Source organism: Pongo pygmaeus, chromosome 16 (assembly GCF_028885625.2).
Source record: "Pongo pygmaeus isolate AG05252 chromosome 16, NHGRI_mPonPyg2-v2.0_pri, whole genome shotgun sequence".
In the NCBI taxonomy this organism is placed as follows: Eukaryota; Metazoa; Chordata; class Mammalia; order Primates; family Hominidae; genus Pongo; species Pongo pygmaeus.
Window position 1 is genome coordinate 30,107,809 of NC_072389.2, and position 26,661 is coordinate 30,134,469.

Here is a 26,661-nt window from a genome sequence, read left to right on the forward strand (position 1 = left end):
ATTGAATACGGAAGTTCAAAAATAGGAATTAGCACAGATAAAGGTGATTGGCACAGATAAAAAGCCCCACTGCCAGGAGGTTCTGCAAAATCCCCTCTAAAAGTCACTGGCCCTTTTTATCTGGTTTCTAATAGCCCAGTCTAACCCAGCTTCCAGCATTTTCAGCTCCCAGCTTCCAGCATTGGTGAACACTCTTACTAGTGAAACATGAACTTAATTCTTTTATTTATTCATTGACTCACAGAGCTTTAAAAATGAGATTATTCTGTGCTGCTCTAGGTATGTTTAATTTTATCTTACACATACACTATATTGTGGTTAACATGTAATTTCCATTGTTCTTTCTTGTGATTTATTCTAATTGAAATCAAAAATGAAACCAAGAAATATGCTTGGTTTATGCCCTCAAGGTAATTTCTCAGAAACTGAATGAGAGAATGAAGCCTATATATACATAGATCCTCAGCATTATATAATAATTTAAGACAGTGAAACATCAAACTTAGTATTACATGTGAGGAAAATGAAATCTAAAAGAGATCCTAGCCTACATAAATTAATGGCAGAATTGGAAGTAGAAGTCAGGATTCCAGGTCTCATGGACGTACGTGATTACGTGATTTGGTATTACCCAAACATTTAAACTACATTTGAGATATAACAGACTTTTCTTCATGTGTTTATCGTGAACATGAAAAAATTAATCTGGATAACCTGGAAATCTCAAGCAATAGTTTAAGCCTCAAGTTGACTAAAGTAGTTGAAGCTAGCCTTTCTTTCTTTTTTCTCTTTTTTTTTTTTTTTTGAGACGGAGTCTTGCTTTGTCGCCCAGGCTGGAGTACAGTGGCGCAATCTTGGCTCACTGCAAGCCCCGCCTCCCAGGTTCATGCCATTCTCCTGCCTCAGCCTCCCAAGTAGCTGGGACTACAGGCGCCTGCCACCATGCCCAGCTAATTTTTTTGTATTTTTAGTAGAGACGGGATTTCACTGTGTTAGCCAGGATGGTCTCATCTCCTGATCTCGTGATACGCCTGCCTCAGCCTCCCAAAGTGCCGGGATTACAGGCGTGAGCCACCGTGCCCAGCCTTGAAGCTAGCCTTTCTTAGAAATCCCAGGCATTCTTAAGTATTAGAGGTCGCTTTTATCTGATTATTGCTTCTACTTAGATATTCATGGTATTAAGGAATGTTTTGTAAAAATTATGAACTGATGTAATATCTCAGAAAACTGTAAGATTATTTAAGTGATAAGGTTTTCCTTTTGATTCCTGTAAGTCTAGTAATATCATATTTTGATACTAAGATGTCATCCTGCTAGGTATTCTGCAAATGCTTTGATATCAGGTCAGATTTTTTTTAAAAAAATGAACTCCCTAGGACTTCATCATCATGGCCAATTAAAAAGTTCAGAAATTAAAAATCATTTTATCCAGCAATTGATGAAATGAAGAGTCTTAAAGAAGAGGAAGTTACGCAGTGAAGAGGTAGATATGATTATATCCAGGATATTTTTGTTTCTTTTTCCCCAGTAATCTGTGTCTGTTGCTAGTCTCCATATTAAATAAATACAACATACACTGTACTTTTAAAAATACCTAAAAATTGGCCGGGCGCGGTGGCTCATGCCTGTAATCCCAGCACTTTGGGAGGCCAAGGCGAGGGGATCACAAGGTCAGGAGACCGAAACCATCCTGGCTAACACAGTGAAACCCCATCTCTACTAAAAAATACAAAAAAAATAGCCGGGTGCGGTGGCAGGCGCCTGTAGTCCCAGCTACTCGGGAGGCTGAGGCAGGAGAATGGCGGGAACCCAGGAGGGAGAGCTTGCAGTGAGCCAAGATCGCACCACTGCACTCCAGCCTGGGAGACAGAGCGAGACTCCGTCTCAAAAAAAAAAAAAAACCTAAAAATCCATGTCTGTATACTAAATAAATTCAGGCATGCATGCACATTCTCCTTTTCAGAATGTTTAGACATACTCCTCCAAATTTCAAATATCCTAATGCATTTAAAACAACTTCTGACTTAAAAAATACAGTTTTATGGTGAGGTTTGGATTTAAACAACAACAGCAACATACAATTTTAAATAATATAGCTATTTTGTAAAGAATACACCTTTACAGTTTATTTGTTAAATCTTTTTTAAATTGACTGAACAATTGATAGAGGTTATTTTTAAGAAAAAGAATTATCAATACAGCTGTTTATGTAATGGCCTTTATCGAAATGGTTATTGCTAAATTTTATGTGTTAATAATTTAAAATAAAACAGTTTTAAAGGCTATTTATGTATTCTGTTTTTACTATTTTATTTATTTTAATTTTTGAGACAGGGTCTTAACTCTGTCACCCAGGCCTGGAGTACAGTGGCACGATCTCTACTGACTGCAGCCTTGACCTCCCACCTCAGCCTCCCGAGTAGCTGGGATGACAGGCGCACGCCACCACCCGCCACTATTTTTTATTTATTTATTTATTTATTTTTTAGTTTTTTGTAGAAACAAGGTTTCGTCATGTTGCCCAGGCTGATCTCAAACTGCTGGGCTCAGGCAATCTGCCTGCATTGGCCTCCCAAAGTGGTAGGATTACAGGTGTGAGCCACGGCGCCCAGCCTTTGTTCTTAAGTGGTACAGTATTTTATGAAATCACTTGTGTGTACCAGAATGGTAATCTAAAATAGGTAATAACAAAATTTTTGCCTACAGAATTCAGTTACCAACTACTTTTCAAATTATTCTTTTTACATATTTATATTCGAACACATTCTGACTCTGAAAAATGTATTTGTTGTAAAAAAAATGGAAAAATATGGAAAAGAATAAGGAAAATAAAAATCACTCATAATCTTAAAAAAAAAATTTTTGGTCGTCATTGAAGAGAGCGAGTAAAGCATAGTAGTAAGAGCTTGTTTCCTGGATTAGTATCTCTGTTCCACAACTTACTGTGACTTACTGTGACTTGAAGTTATTTCACCTTTCAGTATCTTGGGGTCCTCATCTGTAAAGTGGAGTTAATGTTTCCTTCCTCATAAGGGTGTTGTGAAGATTAAATTAGTTGCTATGTGTGAAATGCTGCATAAGTGCTATATATTATTGTTGCTGTATTCATGGAATATTTTTGTTCTATAATGCTATGGTAGGTTTTCAGAAAATGTCAGAAAATATTTTAGGACCAATAAAATAACAGCAACAACAGCTAGTACTTTTAAGCACTAACTTTATGCAGGGAATTAATCTAAGCAGTTCATACATTAATTTATTACTATATTATGGTTATTTTACAGATGAAATAAGAGAGGTAAAGTTGTATTTTTACATTTACAATAGAACATATTGCGTTGCATTACATTCTTTTGGCACCAAGGTGGGGAGCATAGAATAGAGATCAGTGGAAGTGGGCAGACATGTAATATCTTATGGAGAATAAAGATAAATTTGCTTCAGTTATCATTTGACATGTCTTAGGTAGAGCTAAGACTAGATAGAACACAGGGCTTCTCAATCCTGTAGATCTCAATCCTGTAGAAATTCTCCACCACGTCCTTTAAAAGGTTTTACATTGATAAGGAGTCAGCTCTCATCTATGAATGTTAGTGGGGAAAAGCTGTAGAATGCACAGTCTAAATACCAGATAACCTTTTTTTTTCCACTTTGGAATACATTATATTTGATAAAAGCAAGTATACCTTTGGATGTAAACGTAAATATAAACACTGACTTACATCTTTAACACCTAGCCAGTTGGGAACTGGCATAAGGAAACTCAGAATGGATTACATGGCAATATGGAATGTTGGCCTGGTCCCACATTTGAGCTAAGATGTTAATTCTAATTTTAGTCTCCTCAGAATTCTGTATACTCCGTAGCTTGAAACAGGTTTCCAACTGAAACTTTTTTTTCCCAAGGTTATTTTCACATCTACATTTGTTTGACTCTAGATCTTGGAACTAGTCTATATCAAGTTCCTTTGGGGACACAAAATTGCAAATCTTTTGTTCAGAGAGCAAAACTATTTTAAAAGGTAACACTCTTTCTCATATATTCTTAATAAGCCTTCACAACTTACAGTATGTTGAGGAAACTGAGGCTTAATTGAATCGCTTGCTAAAGTTTAAAGGTTAAAAGTTATGGTAAGTGAGAGTTAGGACTAGTAAGGTGAATTCTGACTGACTCTTGGTCTTTCCATAACAAAACATTGTCTCAAAGTAAACTGTGTGGCCTAAAAATGATTTTATAAATATTAGAGATCGGTGTTGAACAAGAACAGACATTATTTAAAGCTAAAGACTAAATTTACAGAATAGGACCCTAAAGTTGAAGATACCCAGAAGATAATTTCAGCTAGTTTTGTCATACTCTTTGACTGCAATCCCTAGTATTTTACATAGCATCCCAGTACATGCTTATCCATCTGTACATCTAATTGAAACAAAAGTTTCACAAAACAGTAGGTTCCATTACTATGTGGAATGCATTCTGATTTTCTCATTGCTGATTGCAAACCACTGAATGGATGAGACTATCCACTAATGAGTTGCAGGTGACAAGTTTGAAAAAACAATGCTCTAGGGCAACCTGACCTGATTCGTTAATTTATGAGATTTTATTTTTTATAGACAGACTAGATTGTCCAAATGAGTATTATTACTTTAACTACTATAGTGCTGTGTTACAGTTGTTTCAATGATTATTGCATTTTTCAAAACCATTTTTAAAATTCTGTTTGGAATAGTTGGAATAAACTGAAAACGTTTAATATCCTGTTTTGGTAAATTTTCACCTCCAAGATTAAATTTTTTTAACCAGCCAACAGATGTTTGAAGGCAAGTTAGGAGATATGATGGATACTGGATACAGTATCCATCCATGTACTAGATACAGTATCCATCCATGTACGGGATACAGTCATACTGTTGGTAAATTTTAGATACATAAAACAAACAAAATGTAGTATAAACAGTTAATATTGGAATCTAGTGTTGATTTTATGATTAATCTCAATGAGGTTACTGTATATTCCTAATTCTATAGGTACACAAGAATATTTGGTAAAAGATTTATAGTTGAGAAAATGCTAGACACTAAAGTTTGATAACTTACAATTTAAGAGTAAGGGCCGGGTGCGGTGGCTCACGCCTGTAATCCCAGCACTTTGGGAGGCTGAGGTGGGTGGATCATGAGGTCAGGAGTTTGAGACCATCCTGGCAAACATGGTGAAACCCCATCTCTACTAAAAATAAAAAATTTAGCCAGGCGTAGAGGCGCCTGCCTGTAATCCCAGCTACTCAGGAGGCTGAGGCAGGAGAATCGCTTGAACCCAGGAGGCGGAGGTTGCAGTGAGCTGAGATCGCGCCACTGCACTCCAGCCTAGGCGACAGAGTGAGATGTCATCATCTCAAAAAAAAAAAAAAAGACACGAATAAGGTTGTCTCACCTGTTTTTAAGGAAATGTGGATATAAGATGAGTTCTAATCCATTAAAAGGTGGTAATTTATACTAAGTCCTATTGTGAGAGACCATAAACTGCTTTACTATTCAGTGTATTTTTCTTAATTGAAATATTTTACTTATGACTTAGTAGATATTAAGACTTAACTCTTGAGTTTCTATTCTAATAAAGGACTACTAATGAACAATTTTGAGGTCAGACCTCTACTCCATTGTTTTTGCTGAAATGATTTAGCTGCTTTTCCATGTCCTAACTGTGTAGTCCAGACTTGTTAACACACAAGTAATAAAATCTTAATTAATTGTATGTTAATTTCATAACAAATCAGTAAAGTTAGCTTTTTACTATGCTAGTATGTTTTGTGTCTGTCTTTTTCATTATCTTTAAGACTGAATCTTTGTCTTCACTGGCTTTTTATCAGTTTCCTCTCTGTTTCCATTTACATACAAAAAGTCAAAAATTTGTATTTGTTTCCTAATCCTACTCCTTGTTTTTATTTTGCTTTTTTCCTGATACTAGCAATCATCTTCTTTTCATGTTTATCTTTTCAACCACTAGCTAGAGATGATCGCTATGGAAAATCCTGCAGACTTGAAGAAGCAGTTGTATGTGGAATTTGAAGGAGAACAAGGAGTTGATGAGGGAGGTGTTTCCAAAGAATTTTTTCAGCTGGTTGTGGAGGAAATCTTCAATCCAGATATTGGTAAATACTTTAGTAATGTGATTATGGTGTCGTATCATCTTTTTGAGTTAGTTATTTGTTTATCTTACTTTATAAATATATTCAGCTCTGAAGAGCAGCAAAAGAAGGATTTGGTATGGATTACCCAGAATCACACATCATGGCTGAATTTGTAGGTTTTAGGAACTGATTTGTATCACTAATTTATTCAAATTCTTTTATTTCTTAGAAGGAGTATTCTAATGAAGGCAATTATGTCTTTGGTAAACTGAATTGAAATCACTTTAGAATGGTACATTGGAACAGTTGGAGGGATTTCTTTGCTTTTTGTTGTCTAAAACCATCATCAAACTCACGGTTTTCCTGACCTGTGAACTTCAAAGAACAGTGGTTTGAAGAGTATTGAGAGACTGTCTCACAAGTATGTCATGCTCAAAGTTCAGAAACACTAGCTGATAACACATTAATTAGGTTTATTTGCTATAAGAGTTCTTGGGGCTTAATATAGGTAATGTTTCCCCCAAACTTTTTGAACTCCAGAACTCTTTTTCTGCCCTAACAGAAGAGTTGTTATTGAACACAGTTTGGGAAAGGCTGATGGGATTTGGAAATTTGAAAGTGAAGGATCGGAATTTTAGTTTTTTCCGTTTTGTGATAAAGTAGAACAGGGAAAAGATGCAGTCTTTTGGGTAGTCTACTTAACTGCATAATTCTGAACTGGTTCAGTTTCTACTGTAAATATAACCACTTAGTAACTGAGCTTGCTTATGTTTAAAATTGAGTACATGACAATTACAGGAAAAGGTTTCCGGGAGTGTGCATAGAATAATGTATGTCATTTCCCTTCAGCTTTGAGATTTGAGCTGTTACAGCCTGTTGATTCTAATTGAGTTGACCTTTCTGTTACTGTTCTTGGTCACACACACACACGCACACGCACGCATCCCTTATCTATAGTCTAGCTAGTGTTTTATTAATAACTAAAAAGCTATGCCATTTGTATGTAGTTCTAAGTAAATCAGAGATACATAAGACGACGCCCTTTTTGAGATAGAAAATTATAAACTTCATAAGGTTCTTAAATTTCGTAAACCTTAGCTCTAGTTTTTGATGTATCTAGAAATGTTAAACCTTAGCTATAAAGCATACTTGCATTATATGCAGAAATACTTATAAGAAAAAACATAGATTAAGCAGTTCCAGTAAGATAACTGAAGTGATGGCAGTAGAAGTATCAAAAAGGAATAGTTTACCAGGAGGTTATGTTGCTTTTCTCCCTGGAACATAAGAAAATGTGCCTAAAATGGAACTTCAGAGTTATATTTTGATTAACTTATAGCTTATTGCTCTTGGTTCCAAGGAAGGGCATTTGTGACATTTTATTAAATTTATTAATTTTTTAGACACACCATTGCCAGCTTGAACAAATTTATTAATTGTATTTATTTGTCAGCTGTTCTTGATCCTGTTAATACCATACTTATAGCTAAAAGCATTTCCATGGATGTTGTAACTTGGCCTGTAAGAAAATGTTTAGATAGAAACCATGAAACTCAAATATGAATTGTTTAATTTTCAAACCATTTTGCATTCAGAAAGTGTCCTAAGCTTAATTCATACACCTAGTGATCAAGGAAACATGTTAAAGCTCCTTATTTTTAAACTTAAAGTGACAATGACATTTTCAAATATTTTAAAATTCTTATAAACAGGTTAAAATACTTACATACTGTATAATTTGATTTCTAATTTCTAAGCTCTACTTTTCTATTGGAAATTACAGATTTTTTCAGACTTAATTCTTAAGATGTTTTCATTGTTTCACAGTAGCAACTAAACATTTAGTAAAATGATTTAAATTCCATTAAAATTTTTTTCCTTAGTCATTTAAAAGGGAAGAAATCAATTTTTAGTAGTACTCATTCCAAAGATTCCAATTTTCCTTTTTTTTAATCTTTTATTTTTTGGTGGAGGGAGGCAGGATCTGGCTCTGAGGCCCAGGCTGGAGTGTAGTGGCTCTGTCTCGGCTCACTGCAACCTCCACCTCCCAGGCTCAAGACTCAAACCATCCCCATGCATCAGCCTCTCAAGTAGCTGAGACTACAGGCACATGCTACCACACCCAGCTTATTTTTGTGTTTTTGTAGAGACGGGGTTCACCATCTTGCCCAGGCTGGTCTTGAACTCCTGAGCTCAAGTGATCTGCCTGCCTCAGCCTCCCCAAAGTGCTGGGATTACAGGTGTGAACTACCACGCCCGGCCCCAATTTTCCAATGAGTGATATAAAAAAGGCCTCCACGCAGGCGCCTGTAGTCCCAACTACTCCGGAGAATGGCATGAACCCGGGAGGCGGAGCTTGCAGTAAGCCGAGTGCCACTGCACTCCAGCTTGAGCAACAGAGCGAGACCGTCTCAAAAAAAAAAAAAAAAAAGCCTCCATGATTGGGGCTTGCATAGTGAAGACCATGTGAAGTTGAAAGACTACGAAACTACTTTTCTTTTACATATTGGCCCATAATTAACATGTGTATTGAATAGCTTTGTTATATCTAAGTTCATCAGATTTATCCAGGTTTATCTATTTCAGATCATCTGATTTTATTAGGAAAATGCTAGAAAAATTTCATGGCACCATTGTCTAATTTTGAAAAAACAAACCTTTCCTTACTGTGATTAAAAATTGTTTTTTAGGCCAGGCGTGGTGGCTCACGCCTGTAATCCCAGCACTTTGGGAGGCTGAGGCTGGCAGATCACGAGGTCAAGAGATCAAGACCATCCTGGCAAACATGGTGAAACCCCTTCTCTACTAAAAATACAAAAATTAGCTGGCGTGGTGGTACACGCCTATAGTCCCAGCTACTCAGGAGGCTGAGGCAGGAGAATTGCTTGAACCTAGGAGGCGGAGGTTGCAGTGAGCTGAGATCATGCCATTCCAGTCCACCCTGGGCGACAGAGCGAGACTCCATCTCAAGGAAAAAAATAAAAAATTGTTTTCAAAAATAGTACGTGTGGTACAGATATAAGTAATTATATTTTTATAAATGAAACACTTTCAAAATGTAGCCATTTTTTGGTTTTTTTTATGTTTATTTTTCAGCTATGGGTGGATAAAGTATGAATACAACTTTTCTTATGTGTTAGTAGAAAATTAGAAAGCTTGAATTTAATTAACGTATTTTTCTACCCGATGCCACCAAATTACTTACTACTTTATTCCTTTGGCTTCATAAAATTACATATCACCATTCACCCCAATTTATAACAGTTAGATATATGTGGACATTGTTTTCTCAAGTGCTAATATAATAGAAATCAATGTTGCATGCCTAATTACATATATTTTAAATGTTTTATATGCATAATTAAGTTTATATTTGTATTATTCATCAGTCCTTAATAAAATACAAAAGTAATGTATTTTTAAAAATCATTTCTTATAGGTATGTTCACATACGATGAATCTACAAAATTGTTTTGGTTTAATCCATCTTCTTTTGAAACTGAGGGTCAGTTTACTCTGATTGGCATAGTACTGGGTCTGGCTATTTACAATAACTGTATACTGGATGTACATTTTCCCATGGTTGTCTACAGGAAGCTAATGGGGAAAAAAGGAACTTTTCGTGACTTGGGAGACTCTCACCCAGTAAGTTCTTTGTCATTTTTTTAATTCAGTCTCTTAGATTTTATTTAAATGCAAAAATTTAATTTATATCAAAATTTTAAAGTTTTTGTTTAGAATCTTTGTTGATACTCTTATCAATAAGATAAAAATGTTTTAATCTGACCGAAGTACCACAAACACTTAAAAACTCAAAGGGGGGCATTTTTATATATTGCTGTCAGCACGAAGCTTTTGTAAGATTGATTCCATAGAGAAGTGTTTCTAAACATTTTGTTTGTGTTTTAGTGAAATCTTAAGAGAGAGGTAAAAATCAGAGCAGCCCTGGCTAAGGGTCTTGGTAGTTACGACGAGTGTGCCTGCTCCTACCACCCCCACCCCCACCTTGAGACACCACAGAATTTCTCATAGAGCACAGTGTGAAATCTGTTGCTAAATTGGTGGTATGGGGTTTCTCAGCAGAGAATGGGACATCACAGTGACTGACAGTCTTTCTTTTATAGGTTGGAAACTATTTGGGGGACTGGAGGGATACTGTCTACACTTTTTACAATTTTTATTGATAAGATTTTTGTTGTCTTCTAAGAAGAGTGATATAAATTATTTGTTGTATCTTGTAGTTCTATGGTGGCCTCAATTTACCATTTCTGGTTGCTAGGTTCTATATCAGAGTTTAAAAGATTTATTGGAGTATGAAGGGAATGTGGAAGATGACATGATGATCACTTTCCAGATATCACAGACAGATCTTTTTGGTAACCCAATGATGTATGATCTAAAGGAAAATGGTGATAAAATTCCAATTACAAATGAAAACAGGAAGGTAATAAATGTTTTTATGTCACATTTTGTCTCTTCATTAACAGTTTCAAAGCATGTATGCTTATAATTTTTAAAGAAGTATCTAATTTAGTCTGTACAAAAAAAAACAAGTAACTAAGTTTATGTAAATGCTAGAGTCCACTTTTCTAAATCTTGGATATAAGTTGGTATGAAAGCACACAGTTGGGCACTAAAGCCCCTTTTAGAGAAAGAGGACATGAAGCAGGAGATAGTTAATAGCTACGTGTGGTTGTAGTATAAAGCAAGAAGCAGGGTGTTTCCTGTATTAAGCTGTAGGCAGGAACCTCATGATTAAGGTCTTTATCACAGAACAAATAAAAATTACATTTAATTTACACATGTATATCTTGTTTGTGATACAAATACATTTCTGAAAAGTATTCTTTACATCAGATTTGGGTTTCTATTGACTAAAATGTGTTCATCGGGAATGGGAATAACCCAGAACATAACAAGGAAAAAATTATGACAAATATATAGTATACCTTTAAGAAACATGTTTATATTGATATAATTTTTTGATTAAATATTATACACACTAAGGGTACAAAGCACATTTTCCTTTCATGATCTGATACAGTAGTTTATGTGTGAGTCAGTACTTCTACATTTTTGCTGAACTGGATACAGTAGGCAGCTTACCAAATATTCTATGGTAGAAAACATGGGACTTCCTGGTTTGCTTAAATCAAATACATTGTACTCTTAAAACGGTTGGCATTTATAAATAGATGGATACATGGTTTAAATGTGTCTGTTTGCATACCTAGTTGAGAGAACCTAAAGAATTTTCTGCGTCTCCAGCATTTATATTCAGTTCTGTTTAATACATTATTGAAATTGACATTTATATGTATGACAGTTTTATGTATATGGCCTTTTCATAGCTTAATCTTGGCTATAACAGAATTGTGAAATTGTAAGAAGTAGTTTTCTTTGTAGGTATAAAATTGAATTTTTAAGAATATTCTTGACAGTTTTATGTATATGGCCTTTTCATAGCTTAATATTGGCTATAACAGAATTGTGAAATTGTAAGAAGTAGGTGTAAAATTGAATTTTTAAGAATATTCTTAAATGTTTTTTTCTTGGAAAAATTAAAAAGCTATGCAGCCCAATAACTTGTGTTTTGTTTGCATAGCATATTATAAGAAGTTCTTGTGATTAATGTTTTCTACAGGAATTTGTCAATCTTTATTCTGACTACATTCTCAATAAATCAGTAGAAAAACAGTTCAAGGCTTTTCGGAGAGGTTTTCATATGGTGACCAATGAATCTCCCTTAAAGTACTTATTCAGACCAGAAGAAATTGAATTGCTTATATGTGGAAGCCGGGTAAGAAAGCAGGTGTCTGCAAAAAGTCATGTATTGATTTATTGTTTGTAATGGTACAGTAGTATAGCAGATACTAAGACATATTTTCTTGAATTTGCAGAATCTAGATTTCCAAGCACTAGAAGAAACTACAGAATATGACGGTGGCTATACCAGGGACTCTGTTCTGATTAGGTGAGGTACTTAATTCTTCAAAGGAAGATTTGATTCACCAAAGGGGTGTGTGATTTTGCTTCAGGCCTTTATGTCTAGGTACTAATTCCCAAATAAGCAAACTCACAAATTGTCATCTATATACTTATATTTGTGTTTGTAATATAATCACCATTTTTCAGAGCTAATCTTGTGATTTATTTCATGAATGAAGTGTTGTTATATATAAGTCTCATGTGTTCTCCTGCATTTGGGGTATGGATTATCTAGTATTTCTCAGTGGTTAGAGTATGCTTACTGCTGGTTAGAAGATAATTAAAATAAGGCTACCACGTCTGCAATTTTTCCTTTCTTTTGAACTGTTACATGGCTTCCCAGGATCAAGCACTTTTTGAGTGAAATGGTACAGTCTTTTGTTTAATTCTTAAGATAATATGTCCAGATACATACTAGTATTTCCATTTTACACCTTAAAAAACTAAGCCCTAAATTCTCACAGAAAGATGTAGAGGTTCCCAGTTATATCTGCTTTTAAGCAAATGCCCTTACTACTGTACTGTCTACTTCTGTGTACTACGCCATCCAATTCTGAAAGACATAGGCTTCCCCATCCCCTGCTAAGACTGGTTCAAGTGGCAGCCACTGATGGATTGCAGTGAGAAGGCATGCAAACAGGTACCTTCCTGGAAGTTGTCTCCAAAGGCTATTGCTCTAAGACTCAAGTATATAAACACTAGAATGAATATCAACTCTATCTAGCAATAAATGTTATTTTTATATTACAGTTGACCCTTGAACAACACAGCTGTGAACTTCATGGGCCCTCTGACATACAGATTTTTTTTCTCAACTAAGAGCAGATCCAGTATTGGTGGGACTCAGAACCTGCATATACAGAGGGCTGACTTTCATACACGCCGGTTCCGCAGGGCCAACTGCAGAACTTGAGCGTGCATGGATTTTGGTATACACATGCGGTCCTGGAACCAATCCCTGTCACGTATACCACAGGATGGCTGTATGTTACTTTATATTCATTCGTTCTGTGATTTTATAAGGTTGTTCGTCGTTGTGTGTGGAAATTCACCAGTATTTCTTCTTTTTGGTGCACCTTTGGTCATTTCTGGCAGCAGTGGTGAATGTATTTACTCTTAGCAACCTCCGTGCTGCTACCTATTCAGAGTTTCAAAGGTGATTCATTAAAGGGTTGGGATAACATGGTGATAGGAAAACCCCCCTCATCAGTCACAAGGAGTATAACAGCAATATCTCTGTAATATGATTGATCATAGATATAATTTCTAATAGGAAAAAAAGTCATATTTGATGCATCTCTGAGAATAGTTGAACATATCGTGCTATTCTTTATAGAGAAATTATCTTTAAAATTAAAGTCTTAATTTTATTTCTAGCTTTTTATAACAACATAATCCCTACTTGGTATGTATCTTAAGATCATTTTTAAATGTATGATTTGAAGGGCAAGCTAGTGTTATGTGAAAAATGACAGATAAAGTAGCTTCCAACTCATCCTCAAGAGTTGATGATATTCTAAACCTTTTCTAACTAAATTCAGCTTCTTAATTTTCTCAATATAAATATGATGAAAATATTAATTCGTTAAATAGTCTACAAGTATTCGGTAGTTGAAGACTTAAAATAGAGCATGTAATAACAGAAGAGAAAAAGAACAATACAGGCATATCTCACTTTATTGCACTTTGCAGATACTGAGTTTTTTTGGTGGCAACCCTGCATCAAGGAGGTCTACCAGCACCATTTTTCCAACAAAATGTGCTCACTTCATTAGCATTTTTAGCAATGATTTTAAATTAAGATAATGTACTTATTTTTAGACAATGCTGTTACACACTTGACTACAGTATAGTGTAAACATAACTTCTATAAGCACTGGGAAACAAAAAAATTTGTGTGACTCACTTTACTGCCATAATCACTTTATTTGCCATGGTCTGAAACTGAACCGGCAGTATCTCTGGGGTATGCCTGTATAGATATTTTGGTTGGTATTTATTTATTGTATGCAGAATTCATAAAAATAAAAACTGCGAGGCTGTGTAATATATTTCAACTAAAAATTGCCAGCATCATTAATATGTAAACCACTAGAAATAAGATTTTGTTAATTTTTTTTTTTTTTTTTTTTTTTTTTAAACAGAGTCTTGCTCTGTCACTGAGGCTGGAGTGCAGTGGCGCAGTCTCAGTTCACTGCAACCTCCGCTTCCCGGGTTCAAGTGATTCTCCTGCCTCAGCCTCCTGAGTAGCTGGGGTTACAGGTGCACACCACTACGCCCGGCTAATGTTTGTATTTTTAGTAGAGATAAGGGTTTTGCCATGTTGGCCAGGCTGGTCTCAAACTCCTGACCTCTGGTGATGCGCCTGCCTCGGCCTTCCAAAGTGCTGGGATTACAGGTTTGAGCCACCATACCTAGCAAAATCAACTCTGACTCTGAATCAAACCTTTGAAACAAAAATTACCAATCAAAAAAACGTGCAGTCCCTGCCCCTGACTTTGAAAAAGTGACAAGGAGGGACATTTGGAAAGATGTCTCTAAGCAGTCAACAAGAAATGAAATCAGGGAGAGCTTTTTCAGCACCTGAAAAATATGTGCAAAAACGCCTGAGGCGGGCGGATCACCTGAAGCCAGGAGTTTGAGACCAGCCTGGCCAACATGGTGAAACCCCGTCTCTACTAAAAATACAAAAATTAGCTGGGTGTGGTGGCAGGCACCTGTAATTCCAGCTCCTCGGGAGGCTGAGGCAGGAGAATCACTTGAACCTGGGAAGCAGAGGTTGCAGTGAGCCTAGATCGTGCCACTGCACTCCAGCCTGGGCAACAGAGTGAGACTCCGTCTCAAAAAAACGAAAAACAGATTCAGAGTTTATTTCCTTCCCAAATACTTCATAGATGTTGGTTTGCAGGAATAACTTAAAGTCTCACTTGCTTTCTGTCTTTTCTAGTAATTTTTATCATGGATTCTGATTGCCTAGATCTAATTCATTGAGGGTTGCAAAATTGTGATATTTGAATTCTTTATTCCTCCTTCCTTTATTACCTGTAATACTTCTTAAGAAAAATTCTTTCTCATCAACTCTATGACTACCCTAAATTACAGATCCACATATAGGATCTGTATACATGTATATAAATATGTACATATCAGATACGATAATGCTTAATTCTTTCCCATTACTTACTAATTTTCAAAATAATGTGATTCCCTAACTGCTCTCTAAATGTTATCAATGTGGTGGTAATAATAGTGGTGTCGATGTTGTGTGGGGTAAAATTTGAATACAGTGAAATACCCAGGGCTTAATTAGGTTAGTTTTTAAAAATTATATTTATGTAATCATATTTCAGTCAAGGTGTAGACTATGTCCATTAGCACAGAGTTCCCATGTTTTCCCTTCCAGTGAATCTCCATCCCCCATTAGAACAGACAATAACTGTCCTAATTACTGTCACTGTAGCTTACTTTTGTCTGCTCTAGAATTTCTTATGAATGGAATCTTATGTACTTGTACTGCATCAAGACTCTTTAGATTCATCCATGTTATTGCATTGATTTATAGTGCCTTTTAAAAAATTATAGAGTAGTGTTGCATTATATGAATATGCAAAATGTGTTTTTTTACCTGTTGGTGGACAGTTGGATTGTTTCCAGTTTGGAACTATTGTGAATAAAGCTGTGTAGTCTTATTGTGGAAATGTTTTATTTCTCCTGGGTAAACATGTAGGAGTGGAGTTTCCAAAGCATATAGTAGGTGCATATTTAACTAAAAGTGTCTTTTCCTCATTTTTAATATTGGATTTTTGTATTTCTATTGACTACAGATATTTTCTTAAAATATAGCAGTATGCCCTATCCTTAGTTTTGCTTTTTTTTGGTTTCAGTTATCTTTGGTCAGCAGTGGTCCAAAAATATTAAGTAGAAAATTCCATGAATAACTCAGGGTTTTTGATGTATGTGTGTGTTGGCGGGTGCAGGGCAGGGAGGTTTGGTTGGTTGGTTGGTTGGTTGGTTGGTTTTTTTTTTTAAGAGACAAAGTCTCTATCATCCAGGCTGGAGTGCAGTAGCATGACTACAGATTGTTATAAACTGAAACTCCTGGGCTCATGCAATCTTCTTACCTCAGCCCTCTGAGTAGCTGGTACTACAGGTGTGCAGCTAATTTTTAGTTGGTTTTTTTTTGTAGAAACAGGGTCTCACTGTGTTGCCCAGGCTGGTTTCAAACCCCTGGACTCTAGCAATTCTTCCACCTCAGCCTTCCAAAGTGCTGGGATTACAGGCGTGAGCCACTGCACCCAGCCAGCAACTCTTAAGTTTTAAATTACATGCTATTCTGAGTAACATGGTGAAATCTCCCACCTTTCCACCCAGGGCGTGAATTATCCCTTTTTCCAGTATATCCTTGTTGTCTAGACTACCCACCACTTTTAGTCTATTGGTCATCAGATCGACTGTTGAAGTATCTCATGCTTGTGTTCAAGTAACCCTTATTTTACTTAATAATGGCCCTAAAGCACAAGAGCAGTGATGTTGGAAATTCGAATATATATGCCAAAGAGAAGCTGGAAAGTGCGTCCTTTAAGGAAAGAATTTAAAAATCATATGTTGAGGTTGCTAAAATCTATGGTAAAAATGAGTATTGTATCTGTGAAATTGTGAAGAAGGAAAAATAAGTCATGCATAGTATATACAGGGTTCGGTACTATTTGCAATTTCAGACATCACTGGAGGTCTTGGAACGTACTCCTCATGGGTAAGTGGGGAATACTGTATATTCTATAGAAAAGGCCCATTTCTGATAAGTAGTTTATGATTATTTTCTCCAAGTCTGTGGCTTCGTTTTTCATTTTCTTAAGTGTCTTCTGGTGAGCAGAAATTATTCATTTTTTGAGGTCTAATTTATTTTTTCTTTTATGGTTTTTTATGTGCTTTTATATCTTTGCCTAGCCCAAAGCCACAAATATCTTCTTATGTTTTCTTCTAATTGTATAATGTAGGTTTAACTTTTATGTGTAAATCTGTGATCCACCACCAATAAATTTTTGTGATGCTGTTAGACAGTGGATGTCATTCATTTTCTAAATAGTTTTATTTATTTGTTCCAGTACCATTTGTTAAAGAGACTTTTCTTTCCCCATTGAATTGCCTTTGCACCTTTGTTGAAAATCAATCTGTGTGTGAGCCGTGTTTCTGGATTCTCCATTCTGTTCTATTAATTTGTTTTGTCCTTTTGCCAAAATGACACTGTTATGGTTACTGCAGCTTCAAATCAGATGCTGTGAGTCCCACAACTTTTTCACTAGGTTGCTTTGACTCTTTTATTTGCATATAAATATTAGAATCAGTTAATTTTTACAAACAAAAGGGCAAAGCCTGCAGAGATTTTGATTTGGGTTGCTTTGACTGGGGTAGGTCAATTTGGAGAGAATTCACATTTTAACAATATATTCTTCCAATCCTTGAACACCGTACCTCTCTCCATTTATTTAGATGTTTGTTAGTTTATCTCAGCACTGTTTTATAGTTTTTAATGTTGAAATCATGTACTCTTTGGTTAGGAATAAATTTAAAATATGTTTCTAATGCTATTAGTGGTATTTTTTAAATACTGCTTTTCACTTATTACTATCTTGAAATAAAATTGATTTTTATATATAGATCTTGTATCCTATAACCTTTCTAAATAGACTTATTCTAGTAGTTATTTAGTAGATTTCATAGGGTTTTCTAGTAAACAGCTATGTCATCTACAAATCAAGACAGGTTTCTTTCTTTCCAATGTTTATGTGATTTATTACTGTTCCTCTATTGCACTGGCTAGAACCTTTGGTAGAAGTTATTCTTACTTTATTCCTCATTTTATTGAGAGAGACTATAATATTTACCATTAACTGTGATGTTAGTTGTAAACAAAAAGTTTGTATTTCTCAGGGATTAAATACCAAGAGTCCATTTGGTTTTTTACTGTTGAGTTTTAAGGGTTCCTTATGTATTTTCTAGGTATGTTCTTCCTTCATTGAATTGTTTTTTTCACATATGTTAAAAATCGCTTGAGAATATTTATATAGGTCTGCTTCTGAGATTTATCTGTTTATCTCTGTCAGGTTTTGTTTCATTTATTTTGAGGCTCTATCATTTGGTTCATACCCACTTAGAATTACTATATCTTGGTGATTGGTCCTTTATCATTGTATAAGGTTTTTCTGTTTTGCGATTTTCTTTGCTCTGAATCTGATATGAGTGTAACCATTTGTTTTTTTTTTTTAATTAATGTTTGCATGATCTTTTACTATCATTTTACTTTCATCCTGTGTTGCTGAACTTGAAATGAATCTCTTGTAAACAGCATATAGTTGTCATTTTAATAAAAACTGTCAGTCTCTGCCTTTTAATTTTTTTATTTAGACCATTTATATTTAAGGTAATTATTGATATGTTAGGGAGAGGTCTGCCATTTTATTATTTGTTTTCTGTTTCTATCTTCTGTTTATGGTTATTTATTTATTGCCTTCCATGATTACTCGAACATTTTTTAAGATTTTTAAGACCCTTGATTTGTTTGGTGTTTGGGTTTTGTTTTGTTTTGTTTGTTCGTTTGTTTTTGTTTCGAGACGCAGTCTCGCTTTGTTGCCCAGGCTGGAGTGCAGTGGCACAATCTCAGTTCACTGCAACATTGGCCTCCCAGGTTCAAGCAGTCCTCCTGCCTCAGCCTCCTGGGTAGCTGGGCCTACAGGCACATGCCACCGCACCTGGCTAATTTTTGTATTTTTATTAGAGATGAGGTTTCACCATATTGGCCAGGCTGGTTTCGAACACTTGATCTCGTGATCTGTCCACCTCAGCCTCCCAAAGTGCTGGAATTATAGGCATGAGCCACCGTGCCCGGCCAAAGTGTTTTTTATAGTTGTTTTCATGGTCATTGTGGGTATCACATTATAGATAATGTGACTTATCACCATTCACTGCCATCAATACCATCACATGGAATGAGATGTGGAAACCTTAATTTCAGTTAGGTCTCTTTCCCCACTTTTGAATAGTATTGTTTTGAGGATTAATGCTGTTACAGTTTTTGTATCAGTTATCCAATATGACTTATAGAACTTATCAAGGGAGTGATGCTCTGTTGTATGTAGCCATGTTTCTGCTATTTCCATTATTTTTTCCAAGATTCCATCTTTTATTACTTCCATTAGCCAGTCTTCAAAGGCAGTTCTGCTACTGAGAAATTCTTTTTGTTTTTCTCTTTCTGAAGATGACTTTATTTTCCCTTTATTCCCGAAGAATAGTTTTATTTGTGCTATTTGGGGTTCGCTCAGCTTCTTGAAACTGTAAGTTTGTGTCTTTTGCCAAACATGGAAAATTTTCAACGTTATTTCTTCAGGTGTTCTTTCAGCGTCACTCTTTTCTCCATTCTAGGCCTCTAATGATACAAATGTTGAGTCATTTGTTATTGTTCCACATGTACCTGATGCATGGTTCATTTTTCAGTCTGTTTTCTCTCTTTTGTTCAGATTTCTGTCCTTTGTCATCTTCACTCTACTGTTGAGCCCATCTAATGATTATTTTTCTCCTATTTTTTAGGTCTATAATTTCCATTTGCTTTTTTTTCCTTGTAACTTCTGTTTCTTTGCTGAGATTTTCTATTGTTTCGTTTTTGAAACAGTAGAACTTGTAATTGCTTGTCATATCATTTCTCTGATGGCAGCATTAAGATCCTTGTCAGATAATTTCAGCATCTTACTCATCCCAGTGTCAGCATTGATTTTCTTTCCTTCATGTAATTTTCCTGGTTCTTGGTATGACAGATAATTTTTGGATTGTGTCTCGGACATTTTAGTTATTATATCAGGAGACTCTGTACTTTTTAAAAATTTTAACTTCAGTAGTAACCTGTTAAGGTATAGCACGTAGGTACTAGCATATATTTGTGGGCTGTGGTTCCAGTGACCATTTTTCAATGCCTTTGTGGTGCTGTTTTGGTTTGTTGCTTTTATCTCAGTCCACTGGGGCTCGCACTGGTTCCTAGTAGTGCTGCTTGAGGGGCCTTCTCCAGGCTGAGCTGCGCAGTGTGTGTTTGGGTGAGGGAAGAGGACCCCCACTAGATTTTCGTGGGCTGGAGAGTGCTTCCTGAGCCTTGTGCCTGTTGTGGCAGGCTCCCCCTTGCTGCTGTTCCTGGCAGTGCTCCTGACCACGTTGTGTCCCTGGGCTGTGGAACACTTGCAGGAAAGGTGGACACTGCCAGGACCAATTATAGCAGAATTCCTCCTGCCAGTACACAGCAGCACTGTGTCTCTGGACCAGCAAGGAGAGTCTCAACCATGGGTTTATTTCTTTTTGATTTTAAGATTTTTCTTCTGCCTTCAGGTTCTGGTATTATTGTTGTGTTTTATTCACCTTTATGTTTCTTCTAGTTTAGTTTTAGTTTCTTTGTATTTGATGTGATTTTTTTCCTTGCATTTCTAATCACTCCTTAGTTGTGTCATATCTTCCTTTTCTTCAGTTACCCTCATTCAGAAATTTCCCATTTCTAATGATTTGTTATTTTTTAAATTCTTTTTAGCTCAGTTTGAAATTTGTTTACAGTTTTCATGTTTTATCTGCATATTGTTTGATGTACTTTGATTTTCTGTAGGGACACCATTCTCATGTATATGCACATACTCTTTCTCTAATAGTTACACTGTTTCACTCTGTTCTGTTGGTTATTTATTTGTGTGTGTGTGTGTGTGAGTGAAATGAGTTTCTCATACTTGCACGAGGGAGAGATGGGCCAGGATAACTTTTCTCGCTTTTTAGGGACGGGGAGAAGTCTGTGTTTTTGTAAAATGGTCAAAAATATGCCCTTGTGCTTTCTGAAACTGCCTTCTTTACTCCTCTGCCCCACACATATATTTGAACTTTTTTTGGTTTTTATTACTGATCTGGTCCATTTGGAAGTTATTCCCAGAAGTTTTTCCTCGGTACAAGGTTTGTTTCGGGGGGGGGGATTTGGTATTCGGGAGTTTTAAGGGCCCAGAGCTTACTACATCATGATCCCTTTGTAATCATCTGCAAATTAGATGCTGTAGAACTTTTTTAAACTTTAAGCCCTGTTTTCAGATTGGCCTGTGCTTTCCAGTGGGTTGGCAGTGTTCTCAGGGCTGTAAGAAACCCAGTCAGTTACCTTGCATCTGTTTCCTTACTCTAACCAGTCTTGTAGTTGTCAGAGCTTTGTTTCTGTCCAATTATATGCAATGGTTCATGGTTTTGTTGTAGATAATGTCTGTGGGTCTTTGGTTTTCTCATTCAGTTTACTCTTTTTGTAGGGGAGGTTGGGAGGGAATAAAACAAAAAAATAATAATAATAACTATGTCATTGCTATCATCATCTTTCCAGAACCTGCTACCTGCCCTTCACCTGATTTTCGTATTTATCAGTATCAATTACCTTAATCTGTTATCTCATTGGGGATTGCAAAATGGCTGTTTGGGGAAAAAAAATTTCCATCTGCTTGTCCTACATATACCTGGCATTCTTTTTTCTCATCACTGGGTGCCATTTGATTACCTTGAAAAACAGTTCTACAGAAAAGGCATGATAAAATAGATTTAAGGTTTTTAGAGTAAGGAGTTCATGTAATAATTTTAATAGTGACAATTTAATTTTGTTTTTTGGTTGGTTTTTGCTGCCTTTTTGAATATTATGAACTCATGAATGTTTTTGTATTTAATATGTTTCACAGTCATTACTCTAAATGATATTCAAATTGCTTAGCCTTCGTGTGCTTTTAAAATGACCTTATTAGATTTTGAAATTTCTAGCTAATCTCGAACATTCATTCTCAGGCCTGGAATAAGTTATTTTTCCAATAAATTGTTGGAGAATGGCATTTAGAAGTCAGATTTTAGATGCAAAGTATGGCCTTTGCTTTTGAACGTTACTGCTTGTAGGCCTTATCAGAGGACAGACTAGGAAAATAGTCTTCCTAGTGTATCCTGAGAATCATCCCACGTCATCGCAAAGGTGTTTTCCATTTTGTTTTGTATGACTGAATACTGCTACTTTGTGTGGATGCAGCATAGCTTATCAACATTTATGGGCATCGAGGTTATTTTTAACTTTTTGCTGTTAGTACTAATGTCACAGTGAATCCTCTTAATGTTCATGCATTATTCCGTACATATGTAAGGTATCATTAAGATAAAATGTTCAAAGTGGGATTGTTGCATCAAGTGGTAGATGCATGTATAATTTTGCTAGATACTGCCAAATTTTCCTTCACAGAAAAATAACATTTTGCATTCCCACCAGCAGTTTACAACAGTATGTCTTTTCTTAAAACTTTCCAAACAGAATGTGTTGTTAAATGTGGATGTTTACTTATTTGCCAATTGAGAAATGGTATTTTACTGTAGTTACAATTTTTGAGCTTACCTCAATTATGAATGATGATGGACATTTTTTCTTGTACCTAAGAGCTGTTTATAGTTTTATATAGTCTTTTGCTCATTTTGCTGCTCAGCTGGTCGTTTTCTTCATTTTTAGAAACTATATGTTAAGGAGATTAGTCCTTTGACGCTGGTAAATTTGCAAATATTTTTTCCCAGTTTGTCATTTGTCTTTTAACCTTGCTTATAGGATTTTTGCCAAATGAAAGCTTTTATGTTTATGTAGTTAGCTATTAATCTTTTTCATTAATTATGCTTTGATATGCATTTCTTTAGTTATGTTTATCTTATTCATTTTCTTTGTTTTTTAATTTTCTAGAGTCTGTCCTCAGTAGAAATTTTAGTCATACTGCTTCTTCTTTGGTCACCTTATAATAAAATTAGCCTTTATTTCCAAAGTTACCTTGCATATTTCTTCAGTATTTTTTAGTATTCTTATTTCTATTTAAGATGCGCTCATTTCTTTCTGAATTTGTATTTCTTATCACTGGTGGTCTGTCTTGTCTGCTGCTGCATTCTCCTTTTGTGTTGGAATGTGGTGTTACGGGTTTCCCGTTGTTTATGACTGAATTTTTCTGGTGTACTTTTGTCTACCGGAAAGTTTTGCTTCTCATTCGCCAGACTCTTCCCATAATAACTTTATTTGGACTTCGGAATTCTGTTTTTCTTGTTTATGTTTCTATAATAGATGTTACTTTTTTCTGGACCTGTTATTACTAGACCTCATGGTGGAGCAGGGAGGAATTTGTGTGGCTTTAGGGGTCTTGGCTGAAGGGATCCCTCTTCTGTTGCTTTAGTAAGGGCAGAATCACCACTTTCTGATTTTTCAGCTCCATGTAGCGTAATGAAGACTCTTTTTCATTAGCTGCTTCCACCCGTTTACAGCCGCTTAAGGGACACTTCTGCTTTTGAAGGTACCCCCCTTCCTTTCGTGCATGGTGCCTTCCTGAGCCTGCCATTGCTGGACCCGAGTACTTTTCTGTAGTCCTTCCTTTAACCACCCTGTTGCCAGTGCTCTAACCTACCCTCAGTAGTGCTCTGTTGAGGGGCAGGTGGTGGAGGGGGTGGCGTCTGGCCTTGGGTGATCCCTAATCAGTATGATTCCGCACAAGCCACTCTTCGATGTAGCTCCTGCTGGACCCTGCTCATTTCCCCACTTCTATGGTATTTGGAGTTTATTATTCTGTCTCCTAGTTTTACTCTAGACCTAAGTCATAGGTTTTTTTTTTTATTTCTCCCCTTTTTGATCTGGGTAGATTTTTAGAGATGTGAGTAGGATGTGATCGATACAGCCACCACTTTTATATGGAAACCTGGAAGCTGCTTCGTGTTTTCTTCAGCTTTCTAAATAAATGCATTCTTATTTAATTCAAAATGTTAATGTAACACACATAACACTTATAGGAAGAGATGCATTTTGTTCCCTGTTTTCATTGTGTATAAAATTTTTAAAGGTTTCATTTAAAAGACCAAAGAAACAGCTCCGTAATAATATAGCCAGACTGGTCATTGTGACCACTGCTAATCTGCCACTTCCTGCAGGGTCTGTCTCTGTTCTTCGGTGGTGCTCTTTGATCTACCTCCTTAGGTGTAGCTGGTTCAGTTAAGCTTCAGAGCCCTCCTGCAGTGTGAGGAGGTTTTATTACCACCCACTGCAGGGCAACTTTTCTGCTATGTTGGAGGGTTCTGTGCTACAGCAGACTTGTTTTCTCTGGTCAGCCTCCCCAAAAGGAGTGTCATGAACTGGGGTCTGATTCCTCTCCTCCTTACCTGAGAGTTGCTCCTGCAAGTTTCATGTTCAGTTTTCTGTTGTTGTGTGTTTCTTTTTTGTTTTCTCTTGCTGACTGGTAGATTCGTAAAGGGGCAGGGAAGGGAAGTGTCAGGAGATTGGAGAAAGCCAAGAATTCTAATAAAACTTTTAATTTATTTCAGATAAATGGTGTTGCAGCAACAAAAATGCCAGCATTTTGGTAATAAAAATAGTATGTTGGAATATTAGAATATCAAAAACTAGAAAATTGTAATTACTGATTTGGGATGTGTGATGTTCTCTGCTGACATTCTGGAATTTTTTTTTTTTTTTTTTTTGAGATGAATTTTGTTTTTTTGAGATGGCTCAAAATGTTTCCCAGGTTAGAGTGCAATGGTGTGATCTCAGCTCATTGCAGCCTCCACCTCCCATGTTCAAGTGATTCTTCTGCCTCAGCCTCCCAAGTAGCTGAGATTACAGGCATCCGCCACCACGCCCGGCTAATTTTTGTATTTTAGTAGAGACAGGGTTTCACCACGTTGGTCAGGCTGATCTTGAACCCCTGACCTCAGGTGATCCACAGGCCTCAGCCTCCCAAAGTGCTGGGATTACAGGCATGAGCCACCACACCTGGCTCTGGAAAGAACTTTCTAAATAAATATTAAAATGCATTTTATATTATATAAGCAACTAAAAATACTTTTAATTTTTTTTTTAATTTTTTAATCTTAACATTACTTAGCTATGGGGCCAGGCGCAGTGGCTCATGCCTGCAATCCCAGCACTTTGGGAGGCCAAGGTGGGTGGATCACGAGGTCAGGAGATCGAGACCATCCTGGCTAACACGGTGAAACCCTGCCTCTACTAAACGTACAGAAAATTAGCCAGGCGTGGTGGCGGGCGCCTGTAGTCCCAGCCACTTGGGAGGCTGAGGCAGGAGAATGGCCTGAACCCAGGAGGCGGAGCTTGCAATGAGCCGAGATCGCGCCACTGCACTCCAGCCTAAGCGACAGAGCGAGACTCTGTCTCAAAACAAAAAAAATTTATTTAGCTATGAACTAGTGTATATATGTTTTGTAGATGCCTGATTATTCAAATAAACTTCAAGATTGCACTTTATGAGCTTGTATTTCGTTTTTTAGAACTCAAACTAACATTAAGTGTCATTAAAACATAGCTTTTATTACATAGATTTTAGGAATGCCACAGGATAAATCATTCTCTTAAAATAACTGCATGTGGCAGAAATGTCAGAATAATTCTCCTCCTCCATACACAGCACATATTACTTGTTAAAAGGATTCTAGTTCATATAAAAATTGAACTTTTGTATTATTGCTATTAGGTATGTAGTTGTTTGCATTTGGGGCTAGTTGGTTGGGACAGGGGGTCTTTTTTTCTTTTGTCCTTAATCTGTATCACTTTTTCCTCCCAAAGTTGAGTTAAAGGATGCAGGAGAATAAAGGAGAAAGGATAAATAAAATATATACCCAAAGGCACCTGGAGTTAATTTTTCCAAATATTCATTTCAGTCTTTTTCAATTCATAGGATTTTGTCTTTTGCTCATTACTGACTGCATAATGTGATTATACCATAGTTTAAATAGTCACTTCCTGTTATTACACACTTGGGTTTTCTCAATTTTTTTACTATTGTAGTACTAATATTTTACTATATTGTAATCTAAATTTTTATGTATTCAGAGCTGTTTAAGATAAATTTGCTTGGAAATTATTAAATCACCAGAAGTGATATTATCCTGATAATTAACTTCCAAATTGTCTCTTAATATAGTTTTAATGCAAATCATAAGCTTGTATTAGTACCAGTCATAATGAATGCCAAACTGAAACCAGTATTGTATTTTTTCTCATTAGGGAGTTCTGGGAAATCGTTCATTCATTTACAGATGAACAGAAAAGACTCTTCTTGCAGTTTACAACGGGCACAGACAGAGCACCTGTGGGAGGACTAGGAAAATTAAAGATGATTATAGCCAAAAATGGCCCAGACACAGAAAGGTAGGTAATTATTAACTTGTGACTGTATACCTACTGAAAACCTTGCATTCCTCATCACACACATATGAACTGTCTTTATAGTTTCTAAGCACATTTGTGATTTTATATACAAATCCCCAAATCATATTAGACAATTGAGAAAATATTTTGCTGTCATTGTGTGAGGAAACTTTTAAGAAATTGCCCTAGTTAAAAATTATTATGGGGCTCACATTGGTTTGGAATTTTTCAAATTAGTATGATTCATTTACTTTTTTGATTCCCAGCTTGTTAGTTGAAAGCCATATAACATGATCATCTATTTAGAATGGTTACATTGAGGCTCGGAGGATTATCAT

General features: G+C 36.0%; 1 protein-coding gene across 14 annotated transcripts in view; it reads left to right on the forward strand.

Annotated features, from left to right (window-relative positions):
• Positions 1-26,661, forward strand: part of UBE3A (ubiquitin protein ligase E3A) — a 104,582-nt gene that overhangs the window by 71,998 nt on the left and 5,923 nt on the right. For all 14 annotated transcript variants that reach the window (XM_054449943.2, XM_054449942.2, XM_063652477.1 and 11 more), the window contains 6 exons: positions 6,009-6,153; positions 9,572-9,777; positions 10,412-10,576; positions 11,777-11,932; positions 12,033-12,106; positions 26,180-26,323. In XM_054449943.2, coding sequence (XP_054305918.1) covers positions 6,009-6,153; positions 9,572-9,777; positions 10,412-10,576; positions 11,777-11,932; positions 12,033-12,106; positions 26,180-26,323 — 890 coding nt within the window. The remainder of the gene's footprint in view (positions 1-6,008; positions 6,154-9,571; positions 9,778-10,411; positions 10,577-11,776; positions 11,933-12,032; positions 12,107-26,179; positions 26,324-26,661) is intronic.